At 39.6% G+C, this 19,390-nt stretch overlaps 1 protein-coding gene across 1 annotated transcript; it reads left to right on the top strand.

Moving 5' to 3' along the window:
• The first annotated feature begins 18,172 nt into the window (after nucleotides 1–18,172).
• Nucleotides 18,173–19,384, top strand: LOC115196654 (mucin-5B). Its single transcript, XM_029757498.1, has 3 exons — nucleotides 18,173–18,629; nucleotides 18,956–19,018; nucleotides 19,146–19,384. The coding sequence occupies exons 1-3, from the start codon at nucleotides 18,560–18,562 to the stop codon at nucleotides 19,382–19,384; spliced, it is 372 nt and encodes a 123-aa protein (XP_029613358.1). The 5' UTR covers nucleotides 18,173–18,559.
• Nucleotides 19,385–19,390: the final 6 nt, after the last annotated feature.

Genomic DNA, 19,390 nt, shown 5'->3' with positions numbered 1-19,390 from the left:
GGTTAGAATTAAAATATATATGTATATTTTTAAAGATGACCAATTGTAGACATGGGCGGGGTTTATGACTTTGTGGCTGTGGTAACTAGTGACGACCATGGCAAAACTCCGATAAGTTGCCCGGATGTTACGTATCTATTTATACAAGAACACTCGTAACAACCTAATCATAAGCCACACGTAGCAAATAAGCCATTAAATATTTTGTTAACCAAATTCGACACTATCATTGACAACTATAAAAAATAAAATAAAAACAGTCCGTGCTGCCAGGGATCCTAGGGACGTCCATCCTACCCCAGTGAAGTTTAAATGTAACATGGTATGGGTTAGTTTAGAGTAGCAACGTCACAAGTATTCTGGATAGAACTGACCATACAAAAACTCCTCACATGGTGAGCAAAAAAAAAAAAAAAAACGCTAGCTGCAGGAAAATACCTATTTTAGGCACAGTTGTCCCTCTCGCTTCGCCTCTTCCTCTCTGGTCAGGCTTAAAATCTTCTTCTGTGAGGTTTATCGATGTTTGGAATCCAACGTTATGGTACATTACAGACACCTATTGTACTGGAGTGTGGGCCAGAGACAGGACGAACTAAATCCTACCTGCCAGCCCGTTTCCCATTTAATTTATTTATTTTTTGTTTTTGTAATTTGTTATAGGCTGTTTTTAAAGACATGTAAATGTGGCTCATTTGACCAATATCCTTTATTGATGGCGTTGGCTGCGCCAGGTCGGATCTGAATGCATATGGATGCATGTACATTTATGGTAAATTCAAATCTTCATGGTCAACGATTCCGCCACCAAATTTTACAAAAGGAAACTCTGAAATGCTCATATTGTTTTTATGCAGATTGTAGAATATTTGCATGAATTGGATGGGAAACCTAGATATAGACACCCTGAAGGAAACATATCTATAGGCACCTTTTAGGTGTACACATTATGGTTCACCAGCATCCCCAAACATCTAAACAATACGCTACAGACCAGCCAAGCAAGCTTGTAAGATTTGTACGAAAACTCCCCCCTCATGCTGTACTCATCTGGAAGTTGAGCATTTTTTAGTCTATCTATGTAATGTGTCTGTATCTACGTAATGTATCTGTATCTACAGTTGAAGTTGGAAGTTTACATACATTTAGGTTGGAGTCATTAAAACTCGTTTTTCAACTTGTTAACAAACTATAGTTTTGGCAAGTCGGTTAGTACATCTACTTTGTGCATGACACAAGTAATTTTTCCAACAATTGTTTACAGACAGATTATTTCACTTATAATTCACTGTATCACAATTCCATTGGGTCAGAAGTTTACATACACTAAGTTGACTGTGCCTTTAAACAGCTTGGAAAATTCCAGAAAATGACATGGCTTTAGAAGCTTCTGATAGGCTAATTGACATTATTTGAGTCAATTGGAGGTGTACCTGTGGATGTATTTCAAGGCCTACCTTCAAACTCAGTGCCTCTTTGCTTGACATCATGGGAAAATCAAAAGAAATTAGCCAAGACCCCAGAAGAAAAATTGTAGACCTCCACAAGTCTGGTTCATCCTTGGGAGCAATTTCCAAACGCCTGAAGGTACCACGTTCATCTGTACAAACAATAGTACGCAAGTATAAACACCATGGGACCACGCAGCCGTCATACCGCTCAGGAAGGAGACGCGTTCTGTCTCCTAGAGTTGAACGTACTTTGGTGCGAAAAGTGCAAATCAATCCCAGAACAACAGCAAAGGACCTTGTGAAGATGCTGGAGGAAACAGATACAAAAGTATCTATGTCCACAGTAAAAACGAGTCCTATATCGACATAACCTGAAAGGCCACTCAGCAAGGAAGAAGCCACTGCTCCAAAACAGCCATAAAAAAAGCCAGACTACGGTTTGCAACTGCACATGGGGACAAAGATTGTACTTCTTGGAGAAATGTCCTCTGGTCTGATGAAACAAAAATAGAACTGTTTGGCCATAATGACCATCTGTCATGACTTCCGCTCCTTGCTGAGCGGAATTTCAGGTTACGTCACCGGCTTTCTAGCCAACGCCGATCCACTTTTCATTTTCTATTTGTTCTGTCTTTGTCTTATCACACCTGGCTTCACTCACCAATCACTTGTTTATTATTTAACCCTCTGTTCCCCATGTTGTATCTGTGAGTGATTGTTATTTGTTACGTGGATTATTGTCAGGCGTTGCACTTTTGTTTTAGACCGTGTTTTAGGCACTTGTATGTGTTATGTGCTGTCATTTGGTAACCGGTATTAAAGTGTGCCTGTTTATTATACTCCGCTCTCCTGCACTTGACTTCGCCTCCCATATACACACGCATTACACCATCGTTATGTTTGGAGGAAAAAGGGGTAGGCTTGCAAGCCGAAGAACACCATCCCAACCGTGAAGCATGGGGATGGCAGCATCATGTTGTGGGGGTGCTTTGCTGCAGGAGGGACTGGTGCACTTTACAAAATAGATAGCATCATGAGAAGGAATTTTTTTGGGATATATTGAAGCAACATCTCAAGACATCAGTCAGGAAGTTAAAGCTTGGTCGCAAATGGGTCTTCCAAATGGACAGTGACCCCAAGCATACTTCCAAAGTTGTGGCAAAATGGCTTAAGGACAACAAAGTCAAGGTATTGGAGTGGCCATCACAAAGCCCTGACTTCAATCCTATAGAAGATTTGTTAGCAGAACTGAAAAAGCGTGTGTGAGCAAGGAGGCCTACAAACCTGACTCAGTTACACCAGCTCTTTCAGGAGGAATGGGCTAAAGTTCACCCAACTTATTGTGGGAAGCTTGTGGAAGGCTACCCGAAACGTTTGACCCAAGTTAAACAATTTAAAGGAAATGCTACCAAATACTAATTGAGTGTATGTAAACTTCTGACCCACTGGGAATGTGATGAAAGAAATAAAAGCTGAAATAAATCATTCTCTGTACTATTATTCTGACATTTCACATTCTTTAAATAAAGTGGTGATCCTAACTGACCTAAGACAGGGACTTTTTACTAGGATTAAATGTCAGGAATTGTGAAAAACTGAGTTTAAATGTGTTTGGCTAAGGTGTATGTAAACTTCAGACTTCAACTGTATGTAATGTGTCTGTATCTATGTAATGTTTCTATGTAATGTGTCTGCATCTCTGTAATGTATCTGTATCTCTATCTCTGTAATGTATCTGTAATGTATCTCTATCTCTGTAATGTATCTCTAATGTGTCTGTATCTCTGTAATGTATCTCTGTAATGTGTCTGTATCTATATCTCTGTAATATATCTCTATCTCTGTAATGTATCTATATCTTTGTAATGTATCTCTCTCTGTAATGTATCTTTGTAATGTGTCTCTATCTCTGTAATGTATCTATATCTCTGTAATGCATCTCCATCTCTGTGATGTATCTCTATCTCTGTAATGTATCTCTATCATGTGTTTCTGTAATGTATCTATATCTCTGTAATGTGTTTATGTAATGTATCTATGTATAACATAGGGACCACAATGGAAATAAGTCCCTGACTTTATTGTGCAGTCCCAGTCACTTAAACAATCTTTGTGTATTTATTTTACCTTTATTTAACTAGGCAAGTCAGTTAAGAACAAATTCTTATTTTCAATGACGGCCTAGTGGGTTAACTGCCTTGTTCAGGGGCAGAACGACAGATTTTCACCTTGTCAGCTCGGGGATTCGATCTTGCAACCTTTCGGTTACTAGTCCAACGCTCTAACCACTAGGCTACCCTGCCGCCCTGTACCCTGCCGCCCCGTGTATATACTGTATGTGATTTTTTTACTGATAAAATCAATCAATCAAAACTGTAGCGGCCATTTGATGAATGGAAAGAGACATCTGTTACAAAACACCAAAAAGTTAAGTTACATTTTGAGATTGTCAAGCCAAGCCTTCCATACTGGGTATTCCTACAATCAAATTTTCAATCAACTTTTATTTATGTAGCCCTTCTTACAGCAGCTGATGTCACAAAGTGCTGTACAGAAACCCAGCCTAAAACCCCAAACAGCAAGCAATGCAAGTGTAGAAGCACGGTGGCTAGGAAAAACTCCCTAGAAAGGCCAGAACCTAGGAAGAAACCTAGAGAGGAACCAGGCTATGAGGGGTGGCCAGTCCTCTTCTGGCTGTGCCGGGTGGAGATTATAACAGAACATGGCCAAGATGTTCAAATGTTCATAGATGACCAGCAAGGTCAGATAATAATAATCACAGTGGTTGTCGAGGGTGCAACAGGTCAGCACCTCAAGAGTAAATGTCAGTTGACTTTTCATAGCTGATCATTCAGAGGATCTCTACCGCTCCTACTGTCTCTAGAGAGTTGAAAATAGCAGGTCTGGGACAAGGTAAGGAGTAGGGCTGTCCCAGTCTTGGTCGACCCAGAGTAGTCTGTTCTTTCAACCAATCAAATGTTAAAAGGTGTATTTTTCCATAGGCCTATAAAAACCACCTTATGTGTTTTAATAAAATCCACTCTATGCACTGAGCTTGTCTGATACTTTAAGCACACTGTTTGATGAAATAATATAGAAACACAAATGACTCAAGGAGGAACCCAACCGCAATTGATTTGGGCCGGGCTTGGGCTTGCCACGTTGTGTGAAATTTGTTTTACATTAATTACCCTAGATGAATAGACTAGTAATTACCCTAGATGAATAGACTAGTAATTACCCTAGATGAATAGACTAGTAATTACCCTAGATCAATAGACTAGTAATTGTGACTGGAGCACTTTCTTTCTCTCTTCCCTACTGCAGCGACCAGGGTGTCACGACTCCTGCCGAGGGTGACTCCTCTCCCTGTTTGGGTGGCGCTCGGAGGTCGTCGTCACCGGCCTACTAGCTGCCACCGATCCCTTTTTCCCTTTTCTGTTGGTTTTGTCTTTATTGGTTGCACCTGTGTCTCATTAGTGTTTAGTTAGGTATTTAAGCCCGTTTACCCACCTGTTCTGTGTGCGGGCTTATTTCTGTTTTTCACTGTGTTTCGTGTAGTGGTACGTGTTTTTGGATCTTGTGTTTTTGGATTACACCCTGTTGTTGTTTCTTGGGTGTATATTATTTTGACGGTGCATTTCATTAAAGCCCGATAGCAAACACTGACTCCACACCCACTACAGTAAGCGTTACACAGGGACCAGCGACTAGGGACCAGCGACCAGCGACCAGCGACCAGGGACTATAGCATAGGATAGCAACAGTGCTTATAATGCTGCTTGTGGTGCTGAAGCCGCAATATAATTACAGCCATTTCTAGTTTCTTACTTATTTTTTCTCTGACTGACAAATTCTGTTACCAAAAATCCCTCATTTGTTTTTGGAAAAACATTCCCTATTCCCTCAACCATTGCTCTCTTTACGTGACATGTATGCATCGCATTCCCGTAACCAAAAGGGCCTGTTTACTGGTTGCTCAGGAGGGAAAGGGTAAGTACGACTTGTGGCATATATTTGACTTCCACTATATATACAAAAGTACATAAATGATAGAATAACACTATTTTACCAAGATTGAGTCAAAACACATAATCAAATAAACTAAATTGTCAAAAGTATGTGGACACCTGCTCATCGAACATCTCATTCCAAAAGTCCTGGGCAATAATATTGAGTTGGTCTGCCCTTTGCTGCTATAACAGCCTCCACTCTTCTGGGAAGGCTTTCCACTAGATGTTGGAACATTGCTGCGGAGACTTGTTTCCATTCAGCCACAAGAGCATTATTGAGATTGGGCACTGATGTTGGACGATTAGTCCTGGCTCGCAGTCGGCATTTCAATTCATCCCAAAGGTGTTCGATGGGGTTGAGGTTAGGGCTCTGTGCAGACCAGTCAAGTTCTTCCACACTGATCTCAACAAATCATTTCTGTATGGACCTTGCTTTGTGCACGGGGGAATTGTTATGCTGAAACAGGAAAGGGCCTTTCCAAAACTGTGGCCACAAAGTTGGAAGCACAAAATTGTCTAGAAATGTAATTGTATTGTGTGGCGTTAAGATTTCTCTTCACTGGAACTAAGGGGCCCGAACCATGAAAAAACAAACCCAGACATTATTCCTCCTCCACCAAACTTTACATTTGGCATTATGCATTGGGGCAGGTAGTGTTCTCCTGGCATCGGACTGTCAGGTGGTAAAGCGTGATTCCTTTCCACTGCCCCACAGTCCAATGGCGGCGAGCTTTACACCCCTCCAGCTGACGCTTGGCATTGCGCATGGTGATCTTTGGCTTGTGTGCGGCTGCGCAGCCATGGAAACCCAGTTCATGAAGCTCCCTATAAACAGTTTTTGTGCTGACGTTGCTTCCAGGGGAAGTTTGGAACTCTGTAGTGAGTGTTGCAACCGAGGACAAACGATTTCTTTGCACTTCAGCACTCGCTGGTCCTGTTCTGTGAGCTTGTGTGGTCTACCATTTAGTGGCTGAGCCATTGTTGCTCCTAGACGTTTCCACTTCACAATAACAGCATTTACAGTTGACGGGGCAGCTCTAGCAGGGCAGAAATTTATTAAGACACGGACTGACGTCACCTTTCATGATAACCTCAAGAGAGGACAGATCAAAACAATAGTTTAGTTCAGTTCATTTTTGTTTCAGGAAATCCAGACAAGCATTGACTATATGATAAATTATGACATTTACCAATTATTCTTAATGCCAAAGTCTATAACATGTTAAACCGAACTTCAATTTAACTACTCAGTTTGTATACCAGAAGGTGTAAGGTTCCAGTTGAAAGAAACAGACTGAGACCCAGCTAACAATGGTCAGATTGTTTATTTGCGAGAGCTCTAAAATCCATACAATGCACAAAGCCTTTTATATTACCACACACACACACCCAAATGAACTCGCATCAGTAGAGAACTCCACCCCGCTTTAGGCGGCTGTATTTTTCCACAGTACACATACATTCATTATCAAACCTTGCAACCTGTCTTCTAATCTCCTGCCACCTAAGCCGTTCTCTGGCCGTTGTTTCTCTCCCTAATTTATAGAGGCCTCTTCTCCTGTTGTGTCAAAATAGCTAGCCGTGATGGCTGAGCTATGTACTCAGAATATTGCAAAATGTGCTTTCACCGAAAAGCTATTTTAAAATCTGACATAATGATTGCATAAAGGAGTTCTGTATCTATAATTCTTAAAATAATTGTTATGTATTTTGTCAACGTTTATGATGAGTAATTTAGTAAATTCACCAGAAGTTTTCAGTGGGAATTCATTTTCTGAACATATCATGCCAATGTAAAAAGCTGTTTTCTGATATTAATATGAACTCGATTGAACAAAACATGCATGTATTGTATAACATAATGTCCTAGGAGTGTCATCTGATGAAGATCATCAAAGGTTAGTGCTTCATTTAGCTGTGTTTTTGTTTTTTGTGACATAAATGCTTGCTTGGAAAATGGCTGTGTGATTATTTTGGTCTATGTACTCTGCTAACATAATCTATTGTTTTGCTTTCGCTGTAAAGCATTTTTGAAATCGGACAATGTGGTTATGCAGCATGTGACTAGCATGTGACTAGCATTCCCACCGAACACTTCCGGTGAATTTACTAAATTACTCACGATAAACGTTCACAAAAAACATAACAATTATTTTAAGAATTATAGATACAGAACTCCTATATGCACTCGCTATGTCCGATTGACAGCACATTTTGCAATATTCTCAGTAGATAGCCTGGCATCACAGGGCTAGCTATTTAGACACCCACCAAGTTTAGCCCTCACCAAAGTCAGATATACTATAAGAAAAATGTTATTACCTTTGCTGTTCTTCGTCAGAATGCACTCCCAGGACTTCTACTTCAATAACAAATGTTGGTTTGGTCCCAAATAATCCATAGTTATATCCAAATAGCGGCGTTTTGTTCGTGCGTTCAAGACACTATCCGAAGGGTAAATAAGGGTTATGCGCCCGACGCGTTTCGTGACAAGACATTTCTAAATATTCCATTACCGTACTTCGAAGCATGTCAACCGCTGTTTAAAATAATTTTTCTCGTAAAAAAGCGATAATATTCTGACCGGGAGTGGTTGTTTTCGTTCAAAGAGAGAGAAAGTAAACATGGATTCGACTCGGGCACGCACCTCCAGTATCATTGTTCTCAGATAGACCACTTACAAAATGCCCTAATGTTTTTCAGCCAGGGCCTGCAAAGCCAGCATTCAGCTTTTTGGCGCCTTCTGAGAGCCCATGGGAGCGTTAGAAAATGTCACGTCATGCCAGAGATCCCCTGTTTTGGTTAGAGATGATCAAGAAGGCCATGAAATGGTCAGAGAGAGCACTTCCTGTTTGGAATCTTCTCAGGTTTTGGCCTGCCAAATGAGTACTGTTATACTCACAGACACCAATCAAACAGTTTTAGAAACTTTAGGGTGTTTTCTATGCAAATCAAACAATTATATGCATATTCTAGTTACTGGGCAGGAGTAGTACCCAGATTAAATCGGGTACGTTTTTTATCCGGCCGTGCAAATACTGCCCCCTAGCCCCAACAGGTTAACCTCTCTAGGGCAGGTGGCACCAAATCGTCCCACCTACGTAACAGCCAGTTGAATCCTGTGGCGTGATTTTCAAATACCTTAGAAATGCTATTACTTCAATTTCTCAAACATATGACTATTTTACAGCTATTTAAAGACAAGACTCTTCTTTATCTAACCACACTGTCCGATTTCAAAAAGGCTTTACAACGAAAGCAAAACATTAGATTATGTCAGCAGAGTACCCAGCCAGAAATAATCAGACACCCATTTTTCAAGCTAGCATATAATGTCACAAAACCCAGAAGACAGCTAAATGCAGCACTAACCTTTGATGATCTTCATCAGATGACACACCTAGGACATTATGTTATACAATACATGCATGTTTTGTTCAATCAAGTTCATATTTATATCAAAAACCAGCTTTTTACATTAGCATGTGACGTTCAGAACTAGCATACCCCCCGCAAACTTCCGGCGAATTTACTAACAATTTACTAAATTACTCACGATAAACGTTCACAAAAAGCATAACAATTATTTTAAGAATTATAGATACAGAGCTCCTCTATGCACTCGATATGTCCGATTTTAAAATAGCTTTTCGGTGAAAGCACATTTTGCAATATTCTAATGTAGATAGCCCGGCATCACAGGGCTAGCTATTTAGACACCCAGCAAGTTTAGCCTTCACCAAACTCCGATTTACTATTAGAAAAGTTTGATTACCTTTGCTGTTCTTCGTCAGAATGCACTCCCAGGACTTCTACTTCAATAACAAATGTTGGTTTGGTCCAAAATAATCCATAGTTATGTTCCAACAGCGGCATTTTGTTCGTGCGTTCAGGACACTATCCGAATGGTAAATAAGGGTCATGCGCACGGCGCATTTCGTGAAAAAAGATTTCTAAATATTTCATTACCGTACTTCGAAGCATGTCAACCGCTGTTTAAAATCAATTTTTATGCCATTTTTCTCGTAAAAAAGCGATAATATTCCGACCGGGAATCTGCAATTAGGTAAACAGCCTAAAGAAAATATATCACTGGGTCGACTCGGGCACGCGCCTAATTCCTTTGTCCTCTGATCGGCCACTTGGCAAAGGTGATAATGTGTTTCAGCGTGGGGCTGCCTCGACATCGTTCAGCTTTTTCCCGGGCTCTGAGAGCCTATTGGAGCCGTAGGAAGTGTCACGTTACAGCTAAGATCCTGACTCTTCAATAAACAGAGGCAAGAACAACAACACCTTGTCAGACAGGCCACTTCCTGCATGAAATCTTCTCAGGTTTTTGCCTGCCATATGAGTTCTGTTATACTCACAGACACCATTCAAACAATTTTAGAAACTTTAGGGTATTTTCTATCCAAAGCCAATAATTATATGCATATTCTAGTTACTGGGCAGGAGTAGTAACCAGATTAAATCGGGTACGTTTTTTTCCGGCCGTGTAAATACTGCCCCCTAGCCCTAACAGGTTAACAGAACCTGGTATGGGCCTTCCCAATGGGGCTGCTTCCAGTCTTTTCTCCTCAGGGAATGGATCCACACCCAGTCTCCTGGTTGGATTGAGTGAATCACCTTCTCCTGTAATTCACCTGTTGTACACACAATCTTGGGCATACGGGTTTGGTTAACAAAAAGTCTTCTCATGTGCTCTGCTCGTATTTCTTCAACTTCTATGTCTACCTGTTCTGGTCTCTCTAACTCTGGCATTCTATTTGTTCAACCTGATTAGCTAAAATGTCATCCATCATTTAAAGAGATAGATCCTAGTAAACCAACTCCAGGGATAATATCTAGACCTAAAATTTTAGCTACTATAATCATGTCCACCAAGTAAGTTGGGAATGCTTCTACCCATTTGCTATACTTATCTATTATTGTTAAACACCCCTTCTTCCCCTCTCTTCGGAGTAGTTCAATAAGGACCATTTCCAAATGTTGGAGTGGATATTCTACAATTTAAAAAAAGTAATTATCCTCTATGCCATTAACCTCTAGGCAACCACTCTTTCATAACCTGCAGTGTTTCCTAACCTGTTCTATCACCTGCTCTACCATCCTTCCCCCCTGTTGATACATGGCTCTGCCTATGTATAAATTTTTTGTCTCGAAATGCGCTCGTGCATTACCCTTTGGATAGTGACCTGAACGCACGAACAAAACGGAGGTATTTGGACATAACTATGGATTATTTGGAACAAAAACAACATTTCTTGTGGAAGTAGCAGTCCTGGGAGTGCATTCTGGCGAAGATCAGCAAAGGTAATACAATTTTTCTAATACTAATTCTGAGTTTAGTGTGCTCAGAACTTGGCGGGTGTCAAAATAGCTAGCCTTGATGGCTGAGCTATGTACTCAGAATATTGCAAAATGTGCTTTCACCAAAAAGCTATTTTAAAATCTAACATAGTGTCACAGTTGTCTTCATGAATGGACCAAGGCGCAGCAGGTATGTGAATACTCATGGTTATTTATTACCAAAAAAAGGAGTAGAGCATCCACTTGAAAAACCCAATGACGGTGACAACAGTAGCAGTTTTACAGGCTATACACGCAGTGTAAAAACAACCACCCACAACCCCAAAGAAAAACACACACACCTATATAGGACTTCCAATCAAAGGCAACTATACACACCTGCCTTCAATTGGAAGTCCCAATCATCCACACAAACATTCCCAACACAAACATGCCACGTCCTGACCCCAAAACTAAAACACTAGCTCCATCTGCTGGTCAGGACGTGACACATAGCGATTGCATAAAGGAGTTCTGTATCTATAATTCTTAAAATAATTGTTATGTATTTGGTCAACGTTTATGATGAGTAATTTAGTAAATTCACCGGAAGTTTTCAGTGGGAATTCATTTTCTGAACATCACAAGCCAATGTAAAAAGCTGTTTTTTGATATAAATATGAACTTGATTGAACAAAACATGCATGTATTGTATAACATAATGTCCTAGGAGTGTCATCTGATGAAGATCATCAAAGGTTAGTGCTTCATTTAGCTGTGTTTTGTTTTTTGTGACATATATGCTTGCTTGGAAAATGGCTGTGTGATTATTTTGGTCTATGTACTCTGCTAACATAATCTAATGTTTTGTTTTCGCTGTAAAGCCTTTTTGAAATCGGACAATGTGGTTAGATTAACTTCTTGGGGCTATGTGGGACGTTAGCGTGCCACCCGTGGCGCACCCTATCAACAGCAGGTGCATTTCAAGAGCGGCAAATTTGAAACCAAATAAATGTCAAAATTCAAATTTCTCAAACATACAACTAACTTACAGCCTTTGAAAGATAAACATCTTCTTAATCTAACCACGTTTACCGATTTCAAATAGGTTTTACGGGGAAAGCATAAAGTTAGGTTATGTTAGGAGAGTACATTGACAATAGCTGTGTAGTGTATTGTCGATTCAAAGACAGGCGTCACCAAAACCATAAAATCAGCTAAAATTATGCACTAACCTTTTACAATCTCCATCAGATGACACTCCTAGGACATTATGTTAGACAATGCATGCATTTTTAGTTCTATCAAGTTCATATTTATATCTAAAAACAGCGTTTTACTATGGCGTTGATGTTCAGGAAATCGTTTCCCTCCAATACCGGCAGTCAAGTCATGACAACAAAATAATTAATTAATATTAGAAAACATTGGTAAAATATTATATTGTCATTCAAAGAATTATAGATTTACATCTCTTGAACGCAATGGACTTGCCAGATTTAAAATTAACCTTACTGGGAAATCACACTTTGCAATAATCTGAGCACTGCGCCAGAAAAATACGCATTGCGATACAGACTAACCGCCATGTTGGAGAGATCTAAAATCGAAAATACTATGTAAATAATCCATTACCTTTGATTCTCTTCATCAGATGTCACTTCCAAAGAATCCCAGGTCCATAACGAATGTAGTTTTGTTCAAAAAAGCTCATCATTTATGTCCAAAAACGGCAGGTGTCTAATCGCCGTTCCAAGGGTCTTCAATTCAACACATCAGGTATCCACTTCCTGTCAGAATCTGTCTCAGGGTTTTGCCTGCCAAATGAGTTCTGTTATACTCACAGACACCATTCAAACAGTTTTAGAAACTTTAGGGTGTTTTCTATCCAAACTTGAACAATAATATGCATATTCTAGCTTCTGAGTTGGTGTAATAGGCAGTTAAATATGGGCACATATTTTTTCAAAAAATTCTCAATACTGCCCCCTAGCCCAAACAGGTTAACAAGAGTGTAATCTTTAAAATGGTATAAAATAGTCGTATGTTTGAAAAATTGAAATTATTGCATTTTTGAGGTTTTTGTATTTTGCGCCACGCTGTTCCATTGAATATTGGCTAGGCGTTCCGCTAGCAGAACGTCTGTCCACAACAGGTTTTAACACATTATTATAGCCTTGTAATTTCTAATACATTTAAACAGGTTATATGGTTTCCAATGATTATTCCAATGATGTCATTAATCCAATCCACATTTTATTTTTTTGTCAACTACCAAATGAATGTAGTGGTAAAGTCTTCACCCATTTGATTCACAGCTTTGTATTCATCTGGAACTTCCCTGAGGACGCCAATAGCATCATTCTAGACAAAGCTATTCCCATCCTGGTCAAAACTCCCCTTGAGCCTACTTTAGCCTCCTATAACTGGCCTCTGATGACTAACTCAAACTGGTTGGACCAATAACCCCGGGGCGCAATTTCCTAACCACCCTTTTTGGTAATTTCTGTCGTATGCGTCCTTTACTGGTACTAGCCCACCCTACCTCAGTTATAGGTGCTGTGAGGTTAAGAATTTTCTCCTGTACTTCCAAACCTAAGTCAGTCACATTAATGATTGCATTATAGCCATTAAAATCATCTAAGTTCTCGGTGCCATTATTGTATCTATAACACTGGTACTCATCAGGAATTAAAGTGAACCGAGGTCGGTTGGCTGAGTACCTCAATCTGGCCATCCCAATCCCTGTAAAGTTATTTGCTTTCCTAGGGATTTGTTTAATGTTTACCTTAAATCCTACATCTTATTATCTTCTTTGACTCTTTATTCTACAAGTCACTCATCATTGTATTATATAGTTTATCTTTTACTTCTTCTCAATGACAACGGTGTCATATAATTACTATCGGAAGGTGGTGGATCTGGATATATCAGAAAGGTTACCAAGACTATGATGCAGCTCAGAGTCCCTACTCTTCCCAAAAACCGCCAACCCTCTCCTGCCCTTAGTCGATCTACGTTTACATTTACATTTAAGTCATTTAGCAGACACTCTTATCCAGAGCGACTTACAAATTGGTGCATTCACCTTATGATATCCAGATCTACTAGGTACTGCCCCATACTCACACCTCTAGGAGCATACACAGTGATGAACGGTCGGGATAGGGAATCTTCGTTAAGGAGGTCACCCCCGGACCCTGTTGGTACGCGGTTCTTCTCCTAACTCTGTGTGTGATCAGCAGTGCTCATATGTGTACATACCTTCTTGCAGTGGATAACGTGGACCCAAGTGACTCTCTCAGCTTTTCTAATGGCAAAGGCAGTGGTTTAACAGAACCTGGTATGGGCCTTCCCAATGGGGCTGCTTCCAGTCTTTTCTCCTCAAGGAATGGATCCACACCCAGTCTCCTGGTTGGATTGAGTGAATCACCTTCTCCTGTAATTCACCTTTTGTACACAAAATCTTGGACATATGGGTTTGGTTAACCTGTTATGGCTAGGGGGCAGTATTTTCACGGCCGGATAAAGAACGTATCCGATTTAATCTGATTATTACTCCTGCTCAGAAACTAGAATATGCATATAATTATTGGCTTTGGATAGAAAACACCCTAAAGTTTCTAAAACTGTTTGAATGGTGTCTGTGAGTATAACAGAACTCTTATGGCAGGCAAAAACCTGAGAAGATTCTGTACAGGAAGTATCCTCTCTGACCATTCCTTGGGCTTCTTGGCTCTGTTTATTGAAAACTTAGGATCTTTGCTGTAACGCGACACTTCCTACGGCTCCCATAGGCTCTCAGAACCCGGGAAAAAGCTGAATGATGTAATTCCAGCCGCTGGCTGAAAAACATTAGCGCCTTTGGTAAGTGGTCTATCAGGGGACCATAAGACTGAGGCGCATGCACGGGGCGACCTCATGTTTTTACTTTCTCTCTCTTTGAACTAAAACACAGATTCCCGGTCGGAATATTATCGCTATTTTTACGAGAAAAATGTCATAAAAATTGATTTTAAACAGCGGTTGACATGCTTCGAAGTACGGTAATGGAATATTTAGAACTGTCTTGTCACGAAACGCGTCGGGCGCATAACCCTTATTTACCCTTCGGATAGTGTCTTGAACGCACGAACAAAACGCCGCTATTTGGATATAACTATGGATTATTTGGGACCAAACCAACATTTGTTATTGAAGTAGAAGTCCTGGGAGGGCATTCTGACGAAGAACAGCAAAGGTAATAACATTTTTCTTATAGTAAATCTGACTTTGGTGAGGGCTAAACTTGGTGGGTGTCTAAATGGCTAGCCCTGTGATGCCGGGCTATCTACTTAGAATATTGCAAAATGTGCTTTCACCGAAAAACTATTTTAAAATCGGACATAGCGAGTGCATAGAGGAGTTCTGTATCTATAATTCTTAAAATAATTGTTATGTTTTTTGTGAACGTTTATCGTGAGTAATTTAGTAAATTCACGGGAAGTGTTCGGTGGGAATGCTAGTTCTGAACGTCACATGCTAATGTAAAAAGCTGGTTTTTGATATAAATATGAACTTGATTGAACAAAACATGCATGTATTGTATAACATAATGTCTTAGGAGTGTCATCTGATGAAGATCATCAAAGGTTAGTGCTTCATTTAGCTGTGTTTTTGGTTTTTGTGACATATATGCTTGCTTGGAAAATGGCTGTGTGATTATTTTGGTCTATGTATTCTGCTAACATAATCTAATGTTGTGCTTTCGCTGTAAAGCCTTTTTGAAATTGGACAATGTGGTTAGATTAATGAGAGTCTAATCTTTAAAATGGTGTAAAATAGTCATATGTTTGAAAAATTCAAATTATTGCATTTTTGAGGTTTTGTATTTCGCACCACGCTGTTCCATTGGATATTGTCTAGGCGTTAAAACCTGTTGCGGAACGTCTGTGCACAACAGGTTTTAACACATTATTATAGCTTTATAATTTCTAATACATTTCAACAGGTTATATGGTTTCTGAGTGAAATCATTTAGTCAAACCTTTAATCATTAACTTTAAGTATCACTGTTCTATCTGAAGTATCACTACTCTGTTCTATCTGAAGATTCACTATTCTTTTTAATCTGACGTATCACTACTCTATCTGAAGTATCACTACTCTATTCTATCTGAAGTATCACTACTCTGTTCTATCTGAAGTATCACTACTCTATTCTATCTGAAGTATCACTACTCTGTTCTATTTTAAGTATCACTGCTCTATGTGAAGTATCACTACTCTGTTCTATTTTACGTATCACTGTTCTATATGTACTATCACTAATCTATCTGAAGTTTCACTACTCTATCTGGAGTATCACTACTCTGTTATTTCTGGTTTCACTACTCTATTCTATCTGAAGTTTCACTACTCTGTTATATCTGAAGTGTCTCTACTCTATCGGAAGTATCACTACTCTGTTCTATCTGAAGTATCACTACTCCATCGGAAGTATCACTACTATGTTCTATTGGAAGTATCACTACTCTTTTCTATTTAAAGTATCACTACTCTGTTCTATCTGAAGTATCACTACTCTGTTCTATCTGAACTATTACTACTCTGTTCTATTTTAAGTATTTCTGCTCTATCTGAAGTATCACTGCTCTATCTGAAGTATCACTGCTCTATCTGAAGTATCACTGCTCTATCTGAAGTATCACTACTCTGTTCTATTTAAAGTACCACTGCTCTATCTGAAGTATCACTGTTCTATCAGTAATATCACTTCTCTGGTCTATCTGAAGTTTCACTACTCTGATTTATTTTAGGTATCACTATTCTATCTGAAGTATCACTACTCTGTTTTATCTGAAGTATCACTACTCTTTCTGAAGTATCACTACTCTGTTTTATCTGAAGTATCACTACTCTATCTGAAGTATCACTACTCTGTTCTATCTGAGGTATCACTACTCTGTTCTATCTGAAGTATCACTACTCTATCTGTAGTATCACTACTCTGTTTTATCTGAAGTATCACTACTCTATCTGAAGTATCACTACTCTGTTCTATCTGAGGTATCACTACTCTATTCTATCTGAAGTATCACTACTCTGTTTTATCTGAAGTATCACTACTCTGTTATATCTGAAGTATCACTACTCTATCTGTAGTATCACAACTCTATTCTATCTGAAGTATCACTACTCTGTTCTTTTTTAAGTATCACTGATCTATCTGAAGAATCCCTACTCTGTTCAATCTGAAGTATCACTACTCTATTCTACCTGAAGAATCACGACTCTGTTCTATCTGTAGTATCACTACTCTATTCTATCTTAAGTATCACTACTCTATTCTATCTGTAGTATCACTACTCTATTCTATCTGTAGTATCACTACTCTGTTCTTTTTGAAGTGCCGCTACTATCTTCTATCTGATGTATTTCTGCTTTTTTGAAGTATCACTACTCTATCTGAAGTATCACTACTCTGTTATATCTGAAGTTTCACTACTCTGTTCTGTATGAAGTATCACTACTCTATTCTATCTGAAGTATCTCTACCCTATCTGTAGTATCACTACTCTGTTTTATCTGAAGTATCACTAATATGTTATATCTGAAGTATCACTACTCTGTTCTATCTGAATTATCCCTAATATGTTATATCTGAAGTATCACTACTCTGCCCTATCCGGATTGTCATTACCCTGTTCTATCCGAAGTATCATTACACTTTTCTATCTGAAGTATCACTACTCTATCTGAAATATCACTACTGTGTTCTAACACAACAGACATCCTGTTAGTACAAGTATAGCTCTGAAATATGTCAGTGAATTATAATTGAGCTGGGCTTGTCACCTCATCTTCTACAGCGTGACTGTGTAGTGTGTTCACCAAAAGCTGATGATGGATTGTAAATAAGTTGCTAAGTCAATATTTGGTCATGTCTTGTTAATGCTTCATTAGCGAACTGAGGACTTAGAAATGATTGAGTGGTGGTGTTGTACACTGAGTGTACAAAACATTCCTAATATTTAGTTGCACGCCACCCTTTTTGCTCTCAGAACAGCCTCAAATCGTCAGGCCATGTACTCTACAAGGTGTCGAAAGCGTTCCACAGGGATGCTGGCCCATGTCGACCCCAATGCTTCCCACAGTTGTGTCAAGTTGGCTGGATGTCCTTTGGGTGGTGGACCATTCTTGATAAACAAGGGAAAATGTTGAGTTTGAAAAACCCAGCAGCGTTGCAGTTCTTGACACAAACCGGTGCGCCTGGCACCTACTACCATACCCCGTTCAAAGGCACTTAAATCTTTTGTCTTGCCCATTCATCCTCTGAAAGACACACATACACAATCCATGTCTCAATTGTCTCAAGACTTAAAAATCCTTCTTTAACCTGTCTCCTTCCCTTCATCTACACTGGTGGAAGAGGATTTAACAGGTGACATCAATCAGGGATAATAGCTTTCATCAGGAGTCTTAATGTTATGTACACTCATTGTATAGGGAATGTGGAACACTTTAGGGACGTACCCTACATATCAGGAATATCGATAGTTACCTAGGGATAATTATGATTAATACATTACGCAATGTCAATTACAGTAAAGGTAATCCTACCTCTGACAGACAGACAAACAGAACAATGATAACACCTAAAGTTTGATCAGTTCCCTCCTTAGATACAGAATCAACTATCCCAGCATCATCAAGGTTTTTCCTTGAGTGTAGCAGTTTAAAAGCAGGCACCTGGTGCCTCACAGTATCAGTAGGAACAGGGAGTGTACCTGTTCAGGTGGACCAGGAGGACTCGTTAGAAGAGCCATCATGGCACTCCAATGGGTGAAGCCGTGGATCGCTCTCGTCTTCGGACTATCTGCTGCACATTCTAACACTGGTAAGAAAAGACAAGACAAGATATGATGAAATACAATTTAACATCACTTTTGGATAACCCATGTAGCATAGTCTTGTGGCTCAGTTGGTAGGTGTTTCAACGCCATCATGGTGTGTGCAACGCCAGGGTTGTGGGTTTGATTCCCACAGGGGCCAGTACAAAAAAATAAAAAAATGCATGAAATGAAATGTATGCATTCACTACTGTAAGTTGCTCTGGATAAAAGCGTCTGCTGAATGACTAAAATGTCAAAAAATGTATAGTTTAGGAACTATAGAGGAGCTGGATTAGAAGCAAAATAAGACTTGTTCCCTGTCTATTTCCAGTTATGATTCCAGATATGACTTCCATTGGGAGTCTATATGATTCCAAACTGCAAATCTTATCAGGTAATTTGTGTTGTTGAATATATGTCACCTAATATTCAAATATCTATATTCTACTGTGCTGTTATATTATACATCTTATATTCAGAGATGGATGGTGCAACTATACTGTACATTTCCCCTCATGCAGCAGGAGTGAGTCCAGCTCATAATGGGCAGGTCTGCAGCACATGGGGTAACTACCACTACAAAACCTACGATGGAGACTTCTTCCAGCTGCCCTACACCTGTAACTACGTGCTGTCGTCGTTGTGTAAGAGCAGCAGCGGCTACGAGGCCTTTAACATTCAGCTGCAGCGCGGGGAGGTAGATGGGCTGCCCACCATCACCAAGGTATTCCTTTGTGATCAGTCGTTTGATTGTTTTTAAATTGCA

This window comes from Salmo trutta, chromosome 7, assembly GCF_901001165.1.
Source record: "Salmo trutta chromosome 7, fSalTru1.1, whole genome shotgun sequence".
Taxonomy (NCBI): Eukaryota; Metazoa; Chordata; class Actinopteri; order Salmoniformes; family Salmonidae; genus Salmo; species Salmo trutta.
This window is presented reverse-complemented; position numbering and strand designations above follow the sequence as displayed.

Coding starts and splice junctions, on each gene's coding strand:
- LOC115196654 (XM_029757498.1), top strand. CDS start 18,560: ATGGCACTCCAATGGGTGAAGCCGTGGATCGCTCTCGTCTTCGGACTA. Junction 18,630..18,955: donor TGCTGCACATTCTAACACTG/GTAAGAAAAGAC, acceptor GTCTATTTCCAG/TTATGATTCCAGATATGACT. Junction 19,019..19,145: donor CAAACTGCAAATCTTATCAG/GTAATTTGTGTT, acceptor CCCCTCATGCAG/CAGGAGTGAGTCCAGCTCAT.